At 54.5% G+C, this 13,088-nt stretch overlaps 2 protein-coding genes across 3 annotated transcripts; one reads left to right on the top strand and one right to left on the bottom strand.

Moving 5' to 3' along the window:
- Positions 1–2,822: 2,822 nt before the first annotated feature.
- MED9 (mediator complex subunit 9) lies at positions 2,823–7,375 on the top strand. Its single transcript, XM_027743051.2, has 2 exons — positions 2,823–2,974; positions 6,574–7,375. Exons 1-2 carry the CDS (start codon positions 2,838–2,840, stop codon positions 6,788–6,790), a joined length of 354 nt encoding a protein of 117 aa, XP_027598852.1. The 5' UTR covers positions 2,823–2,837; the 3' UTR covers positions 6,791–7,375.
- A 1,384-nt stretch (positions 7,376–8,759) lies between these two features.
- RASD1 (ras related dexamethasone induced 1) lies at positions 8,760–10,735 on the bottom strand. Of its 2 annotated transcripts, none has more exons than XM_027743049.2 (2): positions 10,342–10,735; positions 8,760–10,096 (listed from the first exon to the last, which is right to left on the bottom strand). In XM_027743049.2, exons 1-2 carry the CDS (start codon positions 10,625–10,627, stop codon positions 9,546–9,548), a joined length of 837 nt encoding a protein of 278 aa, XP_027598850.1. In that variant the 5' UTR covers positions 10,628–10,735; the 3' UTR covers positions 8,760–9,545. The 2 variants fall into 2 exon arrangements, with proteins under 2 accessions (XP_027598850.1, XP_027598851.1); XM_027743050.2 differs by having other exon boundaries at positions 9,655–10,025; positions 10,342–10,728.
- Between the last annotated feature and the right edge of the window lie 2,353 nt (positions 10,736–13,088).

Below are 13,088 nucleotides of genomic sequence, written 5' to 3'. Positions count from 1 at the left end.
ATATTGGTGGTGATATCTATCAGGAATTGCATTACAAGGACATAACCCAGGTCATTGAAATCACCCCTGAGGGACAAGGGTCTCATAGCTTGGAGCTCCACAAGGACAGGTGAAAATTTAGGCACAGCAACACTGCTGCTCACCTGAGGTCAACACTGTCTGCACAATCAGACCACCAAAATTCTTCTCTTCCCTGCCAGCTGGGTCTCACCTTTTCCAAAGCTGTCACTGGGGATATGGACACCATCACCATATAGACCACAGTTCTACTGTCCCCTTGTACAGGTTGACACTCAAATGGTGACAACAGTCTCACCTGATCAATTAACCAGCAGCTCCAGCGATGGAGGAGTCTGTCAAACCAAAACACACCTGCAAAACACTTTTGCTCTCCCCTGGACTTGCCATGAGACATCACAAGCCCCAAAGGACCGAGGCGGGTCACCAAGGGGAGCTGGAGGAGCTGTTCCCACAATAAAGGGAAGGCGAGAGGCAGGGACAGGGAGAAATGCCAGCTAGATAAAGCTGTGTGTTCCAGCTGCTGTGGGAACATAAGACCCAAAATGAGAAAGGAATGGCACAAAGAAATACTGACTGACAGCGCTTTAGGTACGGCTGAATGGTATCTGCATGTTGTCACCTGCTCCAAAGACTGCCTGACTCACCCATCAGAGGCAGGCATCCAGCAGCCCAGCAATTATTGCTGCCCTCCTCCAGAAAGCCAAGGGGAAAATTAAAACCAGCACAGTGCCGAGGGAACTGTCCCCCACGGAGCCTGAATCAAATCTTGCTTTAGAAACAGCCCTTAAAAAGAGACAGAAATGAACCTCTGGGCTCAGCCCCATGTGAAGGACACAGCATCCTGTGCCTCCTGCTTGGCTCAGTCAAGGGCCATAAATACCACCAGCCTTCCCGCAGGGATCTGCTCAGCGGAACCTGGGCTCCCCCAGGCTCCTTCACACATTCCAGCATCCGCTCCCAAAACAGGATCTATTCCTGACAGCAGGAACAAAGTGAGCGATTGCATCTGCTATATTTAGAGCAAACAGTCAACACTCCGTGTTTAAATGGTTACTAGCATTCTCATTAGATGTATAAATAGCCTCTGTTTGCTTTTCAAAAGAAATTGGTTTAAAAGATAAAATTGCCTTGCCAGACCTCCTCAGCCTATAACTGTTGAGCAGGGGGGCCTATTTCAAATGAAAAATTAAATTATGCGTTTTCTCTAAACCAAACCAGGAATAAAAGCTCACGACTGGGGCTGGTATTATCAGTGCTGCCATGTTTTATGTAGATACAGGGGTTTAAACAGTGGCAGCACTTTAAACTGCAGCAAACTCAGGCTGTTTGGTGCAGAGGGGCATCACCCTCCCTCTGCCAGCCTTGACCACTCAGCATCCCGACCTCCCTCTTCCACCCACACATCAGTCTTGCCAGAGCCCCACTTCTTCATAGAATCGCATAATGGTTTGGGTTGGAAGGACCTTAAAGTCCATCTCGTTCCAACACCCTGCCATGGGCAGGGACACCTTCCACTAGACCAGGTTGCTCTGCTTTGTCCCTCGGGCAGGAAGCCTGGTCCCAAGTAAGCATCCATCCTTAAGGCATCACAAGGACCACATCCCTGTCATCCAGCCCCCATTGCATTAAAATCAAACTAAGGACACCGACTAATGAAAAATCATGACAGAAATGTGGGCTGTAAGAGACCAAAATGCTGCTGTGGGTATTAACACAGAATAATGTAATTTTCCCCTAGGATTTGGTTCCAAAGGCAGGGAAGTATACAGGCTTGGGACACCTATCCGAGTGTGCTGAGGGGCTGTTAGTCATGGCCAGGGCGGCACTGGATGGTTTGTGGGCCCCCTGGATGGTTCCTGTGATCCCTGGATTGTTGCTGGGACACCTCGATAGTTCCTGGGATCCCTAGGTAGTTCCTAGGACCCCTCCTCCTTGCCCTGCCCTCGGGGTGCGAGACCCCCGTGCTCTCTCCCTCCTCCCATCTCCTACTCCTGTGTGAGGTTTGGATGGGAGGTGGGATGACTGGGGGGGGCACAGGGAGGATCACTGGGGGGGGCACAGGAGGGGATTGCTGGGAAGAATGCAGGGGGGGATCAGTGGGAGGATGCAGGGGGGTTCACTTCGGAGCACAGGAGGGGATCACTGGGTGGGTGCAGGAGGGATCCTTGGGGGTGCACAGGGGCGATGGTTGGGGGAGCACAAGAGGGAATAACTGTGGCTGTATGGGGGAGATCCTTGGAGGTCGCAAGGGGTGATCACTTGGGGGGGCACAGGCGGGAATTGCTGGGGGGGTGTGGGGGAGATCCTTGGCGGCCGCATGGTGGATCACTGTGGGGTGCAGGGGGGACCACTTGGGGTGCAGGGGGGACCACTTGGGGTGCAGGGGGGATCACTTGGGATGCAGGGGAGATCACAGTGGGGTGCAGCAGGGATCACTTGGGGTGCAGCGGGGATCACTTGGGGTGCAGAGGATATCACAGTGGGGTGCAGGGGGGATCACTTGGGGGCCGCACGGTGGATCATTGTGGGGTGCAGCGGGGATCACTTGGGGTGCAGGGGATATCACAGTGGGGTGCAGGGGAGATCCTTGGGGGCCGCACGGTGGATCACTGTGGGGTGCAGAGGGGATCACTGTGAGGTGCAGAGGGCAATCACTGTGGGGTGCAGAGGGGGGAACCACTGGAGCGGGGCGCACAGCCACGACCCCCATGCCCACCCCCGGGCCCTGCTCAGCCGCGGCCCGTGAGGGCCGTGAGGGCGGAGCCGCGCCCGCCCCGCCCCGCTCCGTCACTGCCGGTCGGCCCGGCGGGGCCGCCATGGCGTCGGGGGGTCCCGCCCGCGCCGCCGAGGAGCCGCCGCCGCCCGAGCCCCCCGCCGAGCAGAAGCCGCCGCCGCTGCCGCCCGCGCAGGAGGAGTTCTCCTTCCTGCCCCTCGTCCACGACATCATCAAATGGTAACGGCGGGCACGGCCACCGGGACCCCCTCCCGCGCCGCCGGGACCGGCCCCCGCCCCGCCGGGCACCGCGTGCTGGCACCGCAGCCCTGCCCCGGCCACCCCCCTCCGACGGTGCTGCTGACACCAGAGCCCTCGGGGAGACTGGGGGGAACAGGGCTAAGGGCCTGCCCCCATCAGTGATGCTCTCCCAGCCACAGCATCCTTAGTGATGCACCGGGCAGGGAACAGGGTTATGGGGTTTCCCCTTTAATGATGCTTTTCATCCTTAGTATCCTCAGGGACGCCCCGAACAGGGAGCAGGGCAATGGGGTCCCCCCTGCAATGATGCTATCCAAGCCCCGGTATACCCAGGATGCTCTGTATGAGGAGCAGGGTTAAGGGATTCCCCTTCAAATGATGCTTTCCTACCTCTAGCATCCTCAGGCTGCCCTGGATGGGGAGCGAGGCAGCGAGAGACCCCTTTTAATGATGTTTTTCCACCCTCAGCATCCTCACGGTGCCCCAGACAGGGAGTTGGGCAATGGGATCCCCCTCAAATGATATTCTCCAGCCCTCAGCATCTCTGCAGTGCCTTGGATAAGGAGCAGGACAGCGAGATCCTCCTTTTAATTATGTTCTCCAACATCCTCATGATTCCCTGGATGGGTAGCAGGGCAGCATGGTCACTCCTCTAGTGATGCTTTCCAACCTCCCAGAATCAACTTTGCCCTTTTTCTTCCGTCTGGATTTCCTGGGAAGAGTATCTGAAGGAGCTGGCACAGCCCCAAGTGCATTTCTGCTCAGAGTTGTGCCAGTACCTGGGTGGTGTCAGGGTCACCTGGGCAGTTCAGGTGCTCCCATGGCCCAGGTACTGCCCCACCACCAACACCCCGGGGCAGGAGCGTTGTATGACCACGGGGTCATTGCTCCAGAGAACTGAACCGTTTGGCTGATAACAGGCTCAGAAAGTACAGGCAGTGCGTCAGGAACGCAGCCCATTTCTGGGGAGTTGTAAAAAGGAGGATGTCTTCTGCAGCAAGACAGGTTATGTTGTTCTCTTCCCAGCTCAAGATAAGCACCTTTCAGGTACAAGGGTATTGAGAACTGACGTGTTTCTGGCCCAGGATAACTCCTCCAGAGATGCTTGCCTGAGTTCCCAGGAAGGGAATGGCTCTGTCATGGAAATCCATCCAGGCCAGCTCCGTGCCCTCACCTGGGCACACTGCAGGGTGAGGCAGTGGGCGTGGGTAGTATGAGTTCCCTTGTTTCTGGCTATGGGCCTGGCTGCCCTTTCCCTGTGCACATACTGGGGAGCCGAGGCTGGTTTGTGTCCTGCTGATGTTTCACTTGAATCAAGCATATCTGAAAGGTGAGAGACGTTCACCCTTAATGGCTCCGCAGCCTGAGCCATGGGAAGGAAAGAAGGAAGGAAAGACTGACACCCCTGACACACTGGTCCAGAACAGGCACAAAAACACAAACCCTCTGATTTCCCTCAGTTTTCCCGTTGTGCTTGGGGTGGGCAATCAAGTTGCCCCTGACCTTGATTCTCCCTGATCTGTGCCAGAAGTGAGGCTAAATCCACTGCCAGGTGTTTGTACCTCAGCAAAGCGGGCAGTAGCCGTGGGCTGAGGCCTCCCAGATTCTGATATGTCACCGAGCAGGTCATAGTGACTCATAGATCACAGTCCCAGGGATATCTTGTGCCCTATCCCACCGAGCCACCCACTCCCGTTACCCAGTTTCCTCGCCCGGCCTCGCACGCGGCACTTCCCGGGCGGCTCGGGCAGACGTAGGTTCTGAACTGGTGCCGCAGATGGGCAGGACCACAGAGGCAAGTGGTGGGATGTTTTGCCTCATGTCCCTGACAGATGGCAAACGTATTGTCCTCTAACACTGCCGCGAGTCGCAGAGCCCAGCCCTGCTGTTCTGACACTGACTCAGCCGTGAAGACACATCTCCAAGGTGACTCTGTGCTCGGGAGCGAGGATGTGTCGCGTAAATTTGCTTACATTCAAGGACGTGCTCTTTCCTGTTGGTTGGGCCCGGAGAAAGTTTTCCTAAACAGGGCTTGCTGGTATTTTCAGCCTTGTACAGTCCAATGGCATCACTGCTGAGGTCCCAGTGTGTGGCTCCACCGGTGGTGGGTTGTGCTGGTGTAGTGAAGAACACTTGTGCCCTGAGGCAGGTCTTATGCCCAGTCAGTCAGCACAGGCTGTCGTTGGATGTTGCATTGGATCCTATATTAGTGCAGGCAGCTCAGTCTCTTCCCACACCTCCTTGCTCCCACCTTGCTCCCATGTCCCCAAACAGGGAGTCGCTTCAGTAGCTTGATCCAACAGAAAAACCACCCATGAGGAGAAAAAGCCACCAAGCCTGAAATATTTATCCCCTTGGATCTGCCAGCCAACAGACAGCTGTCAGTTCTCTCTGCGTGGGGAAGGGAATGAGACCTGGGGAGCCCTGAAGCAGGGAGGACATCTCTGTCAAAGCCAGACTGCAGCTCTGTTGGATTAAAGGCAGTGTCACCCCATCCTTCTCCAGATGTGCCATGGGGTTGGTTGTGTGTGTGCCTGTATTTTTCCACTGCTGACCTGACCGTGAGTGCCTGTATAATGGGGAGACATTATAGTACCAGCTGCAGTTTTATTTAGAAGGGAATAATGAATATTTTGTTCCAATAGGCCTTTGAAACAAGCAGCGGCCATCTGGTTAAAAGTTTTGCTTTCAGCCATGTCACGATTCCCCAAAGTTATAATCGAGTACCTCTCTGCTCTGGTCATGCCAAACAGATTTATTTTTAGGTCTGTCTATTGAACAGGCTCCCAGTTTTTCAAAGACCATTAGAATCCCGCTCTCCCTATTAACAGGCGCCCTGGAAGCAGAGACTGGCTTTTGCCTGGAATTGGTAAAGCTTCTCGCTGGTGCTAACAAAGCTGAGTCAGATACTAATGAGGGTTCAAGGGCAGACACTGCCTCAGACAACACTGAGCCTTGAAAAGCACAGAGCTGGCTGCAGAACCAATTCTGCTGCTCTTAAAAAAAATAAAAAACACAACCCAAAAAACCCCCACCGCTTCTCTTTTATTAGTTATACATCCCCAGAGAGTCCTTTTAAAGCTCCAAAGTACAATTTTCTCTGCCTTCGGACACTCTCTGATGCTTTGGGGAACAGTTTCTATTTTCTGCTGTCAAGCATTGATTTTTTTTTGTATTACAGCCGCAACAGGTCACGGGTGAGACCGAGATCGTTTTTCCAGGTGCCTACACAGAACACACATACAGTCTTACCTTCCCCAAAGAGAGGTACTGGAGTTCAGAGGGAGAATTTAGCCTGCCCCAGGGTAGTGTTTGAAATCTGCAGACCAGCCCCTAACCCGGCTGATGCATCCTGAGGTGACTGGATTGTGTGCTGGAAATTAGCAGGAAAACAGTTTGCCCCTAAGTTACCCAGTCTGTATATCTGTGTCCATTTTATTGGGATAGGTGGATCAGGTGTGTGTAGCTAGATACCAAGAGCAAGTTTCCCAGTGAAATCCAGTTTAAACCCTGGTTGTGTGGGAAATTAGTGTTTCCAGTAGGAGAATTCAACAATGTCTCAATTTTCTCTCCTGCAGCATGGACAAGGACAGCCAGGATGTTCACCAGGTACTGAATGAACTCAAGAACAAGTTCCAGGAGATGAGGAAGCTGATCAGCTCCATGCCTGGCATTGGTGTGAGCCCAGAGCAGCAGCAGCAGCAGCTGCAGAACCTGCGGGAGCAGGTCCGGACCAAAAACGAGCTGCTACAGAAGTACAAGAGCCTTTGCATGTTCGAAATCCCCAAGGAGTAGGATGGGCACAGCTCCAGTCCTGGGGCCTGAGATACCTCCTCTCCAGGCTGAACAGGGTGGCAGGAGTTTACTTTTCTTTCCTTGTGGTTTTCTGGTTACGTTGCTGTGGAATTGTGCCTGTGTGGGCCATTGAACCACAGGTGAGTGACACTGAACAGAACACCGAGTGCCTCACCTGGGGTGATTGCAGCGGCTCGTTCCCTTTGATCTGCTGCAGGACTGTGCATTTATGTATCCATCTCCTGTTTTCTCTCGGGGTGGGGTTCTTCTTTTTTATGTTCAAACCAGAAGGAGACATTATGTTTTCTCCTCGCTAAGGGTCAAAGTACCTGCTGGTTAATTTCAAGAAGAGAATGGAGGCATTTTCTGCACTGTTTTTTACTTAAAAATGGCCAAACAGCAAAAGGGAACATAAGAAGGAAACGTGAGCTGCTTGGCCCTGCTCCTGGAAAGTGACTCTGGAACACTTTCCATTTTCTGTTTGTTGAAAGAGGAGTGATTACTTTCAATTACTTCTGTATCTCTCTTTCTAAACAATTGATGGTTGTCTTTGAGATGAGTCAAGTAAAGATTTATGAATTCCAAGCTGCCCCTCTTGTGTGTTCACTGGGTGGATGTGGGCTGAGCAGGGGCAGGATGTTGGCAGCACAGAGGGCGTGTGTAGCCTGGGCCCAGCTCCAATGTCTTTTCCTGTGAAAACAGAGGAAGGACAGGAGTCAAAACAAAGGACATAAATGATAAGAGCTTTTGGTTATTCCATACTAAAGTCAGGCCTCACAGGACAGGTCTGTTCCACACCCAAAGTGCTCCAGGGGCTTCCCACAACCACAAGCATTTGATCAGCTTGAACAGATAGTTCTGGTTGTTGGGAGCTGGGATTGTTGCACCCCACCTGTAGTTCAGAGATTTACTCTGTCCCCACTGGAATACTGTACTAGTACTTTCCTTGGGAAGGTGCCAATGTGTAAACTCTGAGTAAAGCAGAACACCACGATAAACAAAGCACAATGTACACGTTATTTATTGCTGAAATTGCCTTTCCACCAACCAATAGCCTGTCCCAGCTCAATAAATTCCTGTGTATCATGCTTGGACGATGTTTTCCATTCTTCTGCCAGTCGCTGTTCCTGTGAAATCAGGCATTCACAGAGCTGGAAGAAACAACCTGTTGCCAAAGAACTGTCTGGCACTCGGTGCAGGAACAAGTTAACTCTGTCAACCTGAATCCAAGTTTCAAGCGAAACTGAGGCGGTTTGCTTTGCAGTCTCACTCCCCCACCTTAGTTTTATGACTTCAGTATGATTTTCCTGCCATTAATATGTATTAAACACAGATTTGTGCTGCTGTGTGAGGGGGGAACGGGGCCTGAAAATGAACTGGAACAGAAACTGGAGCCGGGAAGAGCTCTTCCCCTTTCCCTTTCACTTCTAGCAATGATTACTGCGACTTGTTATTGGGAAGAGATTAAAAACCATCAGATTCAGAGGTGACCTTTTGAGCAAAGTGCTTCCTTTACTCATATTGCAAAATAAAAACAATATCCCAGCCGGGGTGCCAATGAATCACTCTGTGTTGACATCATTAAATGTGGTTAGTTCATCGGGAAAGAGCACGAAGCACAATCAGCTCTTTGTAACGAGGTGATGTCAGTTTGCTGGGTGACTGCTGGGAATGACATGCCAGTGCCCGGCATGTCGTGGGGCTGGCAGGATCCTCACTGGTGAAGTGAGGAAAGAGTCCTGGCTCAGTGACCCGTTGGAGTGAGTAACTCCCTGCATGGCCCCTCGTTACCCCGTGTGGCAAGAAACCGGCGGCTTGCAGAGGCGGGAACCTTTGCACTGGGAGTCTGGAGAAAATGGGGCAATAAAGGGATTGAGTGAGAGGCCGGTTTTGGTACCTCAGGTCTTTTGTTTGACATGTTTTGCTATGGGACAGAGTGAGGAAGCAAAGGCAAAACCCACAAGTGTCGTTTTTAAAAAGATTTTATTAATTTGTAGAAAAAATAAAACATCAAGTTTCACCCACGTAGAAACACTTGAAGATTTTTTTTTTTGTTCATGTCAGTTACATACAATACCTACATAAAGTGCCTATTTTATTTTGAAAAACCCTTCCCGCTCCCCCCCACCCTCCCCAAATCTTGCAAATCAAACAAGACAAATGTAAACAAGAGTCAGTTTTTTGGTCCATTGGGGCTGTAACTCTGCAATGTCTTTGCAACACCTTAGGAGTGTCTTCTGCATGTGGTTTGCAGACACAGATGAACACACAACACAGAGCCAGAGTCCGTGCACAGCTTCTCAAGTTGAAAAAAAAAACAACAAAACCCAACCCCAAAGCCCCAGGCAGGTGCTGGCAGGCCCTGCCCTCCCTTCTGAGTGCAGTGCCCGAGGCTGGGTGGTTTGGGAGGGAAAGAAACATCAAGGTCTGTGCCCTCCACATGCATCCTTCCACCTGGCCAACAGCAGTTCACCCTTTCCCTGTCTCTCTGCCCAGAGGAGGAGGCTGTTCCCAGTGACAGCCCCCTCCTGCCCTCCAAAGCCTCCCCCTTTGCATCCCTCGCTCCCAAAATGCACCCCCAGGGGAGAGAGGTGATGAAAGCGGGAGGAGGGAGGCTGGGGGAGAGGCAACCTCCTCTCTGCCCGGGTGGGCGCCTGCCCACCCTCCTGCCTGCCCAAAGTCAATTCGGAAACGAGCATCTTTCCCCTCTCCTTTCCTTCTTTCCTTCCTTCCTTCCTGTCAGGAGCAGAGGTTCCTAGCTGATCACACAACGATCCTTCTCCTTGCTGTGCCCGCCGCCGATGGCTTTCTCCCGGATGTACATGAGGTCGCTGTGGACGCTGGGTCGCCGGGCGAAGGGGGCCACGATGCCGTACGCCTCCTCTGTGCCTCCCCGGCCCCCCTCTTTCAGCAGCTTTTTGCCTTTCAGAGCCTTCTTATGCAGGATGTCACAGTACTGGACCGAGACCTTGCGGTGCAGGTCGGGGCTCATCTCGCTGGGCAGCTTGGCCATGGCGAAGAGCGCCTGGAACATCTGGTCCAGGCTGCTGTTCCTCTTGGCTGAGATCTCGAAGTAGGCGCATTTTTTGGGGTCCCCGCCCACCAGCTGCTCGATCTCCCGGGGTTGCACCTCCCGGTAAAAGTCCCGGTCGCCTTTGTTGCCGCAGATGACCAGAGGCACCTCTATGTTCTCCTTGGTTTTGTTCTTCAGGCACGACTTGGTCTCCAGGATTTGCTGCTTCAGGCGCTGAACCTCCTCGAAGGAGTCACGGTTGTCCAGGCTGAACACGAGGATGAACACGTCTCCTGGGGACAAAGAGGGAACGTGAGATGGTTGCAGGGATGGGGACACACAGAGACCCACTGCCTAAGCCATATAGAGACTCTGGGAAGGAAGGACAGGGCAGCATGTGGGTCCTCCCATCCATCAAGAAGAGCTGCCCATCCACTGAACACACAAAATCCCATCTCCCTTTTCCCAGGACTAGAAACACCTTCTGAAACTAGGCGAGAACACCTGGAATCAGGCAGAGGGACCCCCTGACAAGTACCTGTGAGGATGGAGAGGCGGCGCATGGCTGGGAAGGGGTGGTTGCCTGATGTGTCGAGGATGTCGAGCTGGTAGACCTCTCCACGGATGCTGTAGAACTTGCGGTGGAAGTCCTCGATGGTGGGGGTGTACTGCTCCTCGAAGCGGCCGGTGAGGAAGCGCGAGACGATGGCTGTCTTGCCCACCTTGGAGGAGCCCAGGATGACCATGCGGTAGCAGTTCTTGGCGGGGATGCTCAGCTCGGCCTCGCTGGGACACATCTTCTTGATCATCGCTGCCAGTTTCATTGAAGCCGGCGGAAAGTGCAGCTTGCGCCGAGAAGGAGAAAGAGGAAGAGGAGGAGGAAGGTGCTGCCTGCCTGGCTGCTCAGCCCCTCTCCCCTCGCAGGAAAGGTCGGTGTGAGCTCTGCGCGGCCGCCGCCGCGTTATATGGAGGAGGCAGCGCCCGCCCCTCGGCGCGTCACGGCCCGGGGCGGCGGCAGCTGAGTCAGCGCCCGGCCCGCGCCCGCCGCCCCCCGCCGCTGCCCGGCCGCGCTCCGGGGCTGCGCACACCGGTCCCGTTCGCACCCCCGGGGCTTGGCTGCCTGATCCCGTTCGCAGCCCCGTTGGGACTCTCGGTGCTGCACAGCCCGGCCCCATTCGCGTCCCGCTCGGGGCTCCCGGTGCTTGGCAGCCCGGTCCCGTTCGCACTCCCGGTGCTTGGCAGCCCCACTCGCACTCTTGGTGCTTCACAGCCCGGTCCCACTCGGAGCCCGGCTGGGACTCCCGGCGCTGCTCAGCCCGGCCCCGTTCGCATCCCGGTTCGCGCTCCCGGTGTTTGGCAGCCCCGTTTGCACTCCTGGTGTTGCGCAGCCCGGTCTGGGCTCCCGGTCCCGTTTGCAAACCAACTTCTTTGCATCTCAGGCGGGCCCCCGGTGCTTTGTATCCGTCCCGTTCGCAGCCCGGTGCGGGCTCCCGGCGCCCCGCAGCCGGCTCGGGGCTCCCGGGGCTCCGGGAGTGGAGTGACCGCGAGACGCACGGACCCGGGACAGGGGGTGCGGGAGGTCCCACCCTATTTCCCGCAGTGGTTTTGCTCTGGTTTACACTTGCCCGGTGCAAGCGCCCGTGAGACCGGAGAAAAGACCCCCCGTTCGGTGCTAGCTCCGGTGCGCGGGACCGGGAGCAGAGGGAAGTCTCGGTCCGGGCGCTGCAGCGCGGGCGGGGGGCTGCGCGGTGCCCCCTTGGCGGAGGTTCTTGGCACGGCGACTTTCCCTTAATCCCGATCCCGATCCCGGTCCCGATCCCGGTCCCGGGGCGCCGAGCGGTGCCGCTGCAGCGCCGGTTCCCCCCGCTAGGGGGAAGGAGAGAGCCCGGCCGGCGGCGCGTGCAGGGCAGGTACGGGGGGAGTGGGAATGGGAATGGGAATGTTCCAGTACTGGGAGAGCTGGGAATGGTCAGCCCGGAGGGGAGAAGGCTCCAGGGAGACCTTAGAGCCCCTTCCAGTGCCTAAAGAGGCTCTGAGAGAGCTGGAGAGGGTCTTTGGGACGTGGAGTGACAGGAAAAGGGGGAATGGCTTCGCACTGACAGGGCAGGGGTAGATGGGATACTGGGAAGAAATTCTCTGGAAGGGTAGTGAGGCCCTGGCACAGGTTGCTTAGAGGAGCTGTGGCAGCATCAAAGCCCAGTGTTTAAGGTCAGGTTGGATGAGTCTTGGAGCAACCTGGTCTAGTGAAAGGTGTCCCTGCCCATTGCAGGGGGGTGGAACAAGATGAGCTTTCAGATCCCTTCCAATCCAGACTATTATGTGACTCCATGATCTATTAGAAGAAACCCCAAAACTTAGCAAAAGGTGATGCTTTAATAAGGTTTGGGGTAGCAGAATTCTCACCTCCAGCACTGAAAGGGACCTCAGTGACAGCTACAACACACAAACTGGTGCAGAGTGGTGCATTTCATCAGCTCCACTTGGGATGTGGCTGGTGCTGAACTTTTCACCTCCCTCCCCTTCCACCCCGAGTGTGGTGTCACACTTGGATATTAATTTAAACACTGCTCAAAGACTTATGTAGGAATTGTGCTGGTCTGTGGGTTGGAAGAGAGCAGCAGCTTAAACATCCCTTTTCAGCCTCATCCCTGCCTGCAGGGAAACATCCTGCCTGGAGGCACAAGGGCACTTGGAGGAGAGAAAGTGGGACAGTCTCCCATGTTTAGTAATCTGTGTGTGAGACAGCAACGTAGTTTAATAGCTGAATACAAAGCCCAAATGTATCACCCCCAAATAACAAAAAGATCATTTAATTGAAGCGGTTGATGGAAAACAACGGGGGGAATAGGAAGTGCCAACCTCTGGGGGACAGACAAATCGAATCTCTTGATCAGCGTTTACTGTTGACCATACAACTATTAATAGTGTCAGGAACAGGTAAAAATAGCCTGCTCAAAGCCTGCTCCTTGGCTAACAGGAAAAAAATCCATTTATTCCTTCTAAGCAGCTCTTTGGGCAGAGCACACCACAAGGCAGATGTGCCCTGGGATCCTGTGGGCTCGGTGGGGTGGGACTGGAGCCAGGGACCCCCTGAGAGCAAGGACAGGGTGTCAGGGACCCTGGATGGGTGGAGGAGAGACGATAGCAGCCAGAATTCCCAGGGAAGAGGACGTGGGCACTGCCTGTGCCATCCCAGGGTCCAGCTCCTCACGGAGTCACGCAGAGCCCAAGCAGAGGAGCATTATATGGCATTAGGCTGAGTCCTCCCAGGCTCATCTAGAAACT

Source organism: Pipra filicauda, unplaced genomic scaffold, assembly GCF_003945595.2.
Source record: "Pipra filicauda isolate LSUMZ 115617 unplaced genomic scaffold, ASM394559v2 scaffold226_size1812527_pilon, whole genome shotgun sequence".
In the NCBI taxonomy this organism is placed as follows: Eukaryota; Metazoa; Chordata; class Aves; order Passeriformes; family Pipridae; genus Pipra; species Pipra filicauda.
This window is presented reverse-complemented; position numbering and strand designations above follow the sequence as displayed.

Bases quoted from the DNA above. Each gene is read 5' to 3' on its own strand.
- MED9 (XM_027743051.2), top strand. From the start codon at position 2,838: ATGGCGTCGGGGGGTCCCGCCCGCGCCGCCGAGGAGCCGCCGCCGCCC. The intron at 2,975-6,573 runs GTAACGGCGGGC...TCTCTCCTGCAG, and splicing joins GTCCACGACATCATCAAATG to CATGGACAAGGACAGCCAGG.
- RASD1 (XM_027743049.2), bottom strand. From the start codon at position 10,627: ATGAAACTGGCAGCGATGATCAAGAAGATGTGTCCCAGCGAGGCCGAG. The intron at 10,097-10,341 runs GTACTTGTCAGG...CTTTGTCCCCAG, and splicing joins CCGCCTCTCCATCCTCACAG to GAGACGTGTTCATCCTCGTG.